The sequence below is a fragment of the Montipora capricornis genome, chromosome 12, assembly GCF_036669925.1.
Source record: "Montipora capricornis isolate CH-2021 chromosome 12, ASM3666992v2, whole genome shotgun sequence".
Lineage (NCBI taxonomy): Eukaryota > Metazoa > Cnidaria > Anthozoa > Scleractinia > Acroporidae > Montipora > Montipora capricornis.
In genome coordinates, this window is record NC_090894.1 from 25,360,351 (window position 1) to 25,362,850 (window position 2,500).

General features: G+C 42.6%; 1 protein-coding gene across 2 annotated transcripts in view; it reads right to left on the reverse strand.

Annotated features, from left to right (window-relative positions):
• Nucleotides 1–2,500, reverse strand: part of LOC138027173 (myotubularin-related protein 7-like) — a 36,008-nt gene that overhangs the window by 4,304 nt on the left and 29,204 nt on the right. For both annotated transcript variants that reach the window (XM_068874705.1, XM_068874706.1), the window contains exons 21-23: nucleotides 2,135–2,500; nucleotides 548–622; nucleotides 224–298 (exon numbers count right to left, since the gene is read on the reverse strand). The exon at nucleotides 2,135–2,500 is cut by the window's right edge and continues 46 nt beyond it. In XM_068874705.1, coding sequence (XP_068730806.1) covers nucleotides 224–298; nucleotides 548–622; nucleotides 2,135–2,500 — 516 coding nt within the window. The remainder of the gene's footprint in view (nucleotides 1–223; nucleotides 299–547; nucleotides 623–2,134) is intronic.

The following is a 2,500-nucleotide window of genomic DNA, read 5'->3' on the forward strand; positions in this document are numbered from 1 at the left end:
CAATCACTGATTGAGGTAATGCAAAACCAAAGTAATTATCTATTTACTTCCAACATTCAATTGAAAACCCCTCTAACCCCGGGAGATTTAAATTGGGTACAACATTGTGTTAGCCGATTAAAAATAGACACTTTTCTGGATGGGGAAAACCTGATACCAGATTCTTGGTAATGGATTCTTGGCATTACATGCAAACTAAATAAAAAAACTCAATTGTACTTACGTCCTTGCTTGACCATGTAGCCACAGCACTGCGTCTCTGATACTCGCACATCTCTATCTGATCGATGGTCGATTCCTGACGGTAAGTTATTTGAATTTATCAACGAGATGTACTATACAAATGCGTGTTTTCCCGCGCTTCGCGCATTCTGCACTTGTGATTAGCTCATTTGATTGTTTAGGCCTATTTCGACTGGCCAAGAAGTTACCAGATTTGGGCAACTGCCTTGTGATTGGCTCATTTGATTATTTGGGTCTGTTACGATTGGCAAGGAAGTTACCAAATTTGGGCATGTTACTTATCATCACCGTACTTATCACTGACCTGTGCTGTCCAGATAATCTTTCAGGCTGCTGTATTTCTCAGAGATGGGTCGGTCTATTACATTGTTTGTGGATTCTGTAAGAAACAAACAAAACAAAAGACACGTTAACTTGTGCTTTCACTTAAAGGGGGCTGTGTGACAGAAGGAAGAGCAGTTCCTTGTGTCGTTTTACCATTTACAGGGACGGATCTAGGGGGAGGGTGCAGGGGGTGCGCACCCCCCCCCCCTCCCCCGAAAATGACCAGCGGCTTTTTAATACAACTGGTATTCTGCCAAAAAAAACCGTCACCAGTTAACTACCCCATTCCTTAGTGGTAGACCCCCTTCTAAGAAAAATCCTGGATCCGTTCCTGATTTACTAGCCCCTTTTCGGTATACAAATTAGCGTTAACTCATAAATTACTATTTAACAACACAAACCAAAGCTTTGTGAAGAAAAAATGTCTGTCGAGGATAATAATTTAAGTTACAAACGGAGATTAATTTTGAAAAACTGCTTAGCTTGATTTGGTTGGCAGTTTCCAGTCACTGAATTTTTGGCTACATTTTATGACACAGCCCCTTTCAGAGTGGTAGCCTTGAGGTAAACTTTGGGTGGGTACGACTGACCTTTGCCACTAAAAATTCTCTCTTACCTTTGCTCGAGGGCCGTGGTGTAAGTTACGGTTCGCGTTTTTTAAAGTTCAATTTATGGCCTAGAATTCGGCTCGATTTCGGCCACTGACTGGGGTCCAGTCCCCGACCGTCCTCCAGGGAGGAGCGCCGGCTCCTTTCCTGAACAGCGGCTGCTAGATCGAGCCTGACCCACTAGAGTATACATCGAAAAAACGAGGTTTGTATAGAGCGGTTTTCAATTGAGTGTCGAAAGTAATTAGATAATTACTTTGGTTTACGATTACTTCACTCAGTGATTGGTTCAAAGTTCTCGCGCCATTTTTTCATCCAATCAGAAGTGAAACCAAAACCAATCGTGGCTCACGCGTGCACATTTTCCCGCGCTTTGTGTCGGCTACGTGTAATTACTTCGAGTTTTGATTGGTTTGCCGAATAGTCTCAGTCCTTTTTGATTGGCTAAAGTAATTACTTTGGTTTTGGTTTTACGACACTCAATTGAAACTCGCTCTATGGCCAAACCAACACAAAGTCAACCCACTTATGGCGTCAGGTCCCACCAGTGTGGCCCAGGTTCGATTCTCGGAGGCGAGTGCTCTCACCACTGCGCCAACCCCATTTCTGTTTTGACAATTAAAAAGTATAGGGTTTCAAGATTAAGGATCAATTGTAATAAACCTGCTTTTTCCCTTTGCTATTTGGTAAAAAATGTAAGTGCTTTGTTTAATAGTGAAAGTGCACTTAGCTATCAAGCCAGATCACAGGCACCTCACTTTTACCCCAACTGGCCCCAATCAGGGACAAGCAAACCCAACGCTCTAACCACTGCTGTTCTGTAATAGATTCGAGACGGACCATTTAACATTTGAGGAGAATGATACTCCTGATTTACAGTGTTTTATATTGTAAAGAGCTTACTTATGCCCTTCTTTCAAATAAATCCCCATTTATGTTCCATTACTTAAAATTCTCACCGTTATTCAACACGTTGAGCATCTCTTCCGTGTAAAATTTACTACTCCCAACACGCCGTTTTAAGGAACGTTTCTTCAAGACTTTCCTCTGGCGCATATCAACGTTCAACATATCATCTAAGGACCGGCTTCGCGTCATATGCCTGGTCATTGTTGTCGACGTCATTGATGACTTCAGCACATCCGGGTCTTCTTCACACAGACTGGAGTCGACACTTGCGCAGTTCCCGGATGTGGATACACTCAATAAATTATTACTCCCGCTGTGCGACAGTACCAAATGATCACAAGAATGATTTTCCCGTAGAGCTCTGGAAAGAGTTACTGTGTAAAAAGATATCTTGGAGGAAACATCTTCCGAGTCCA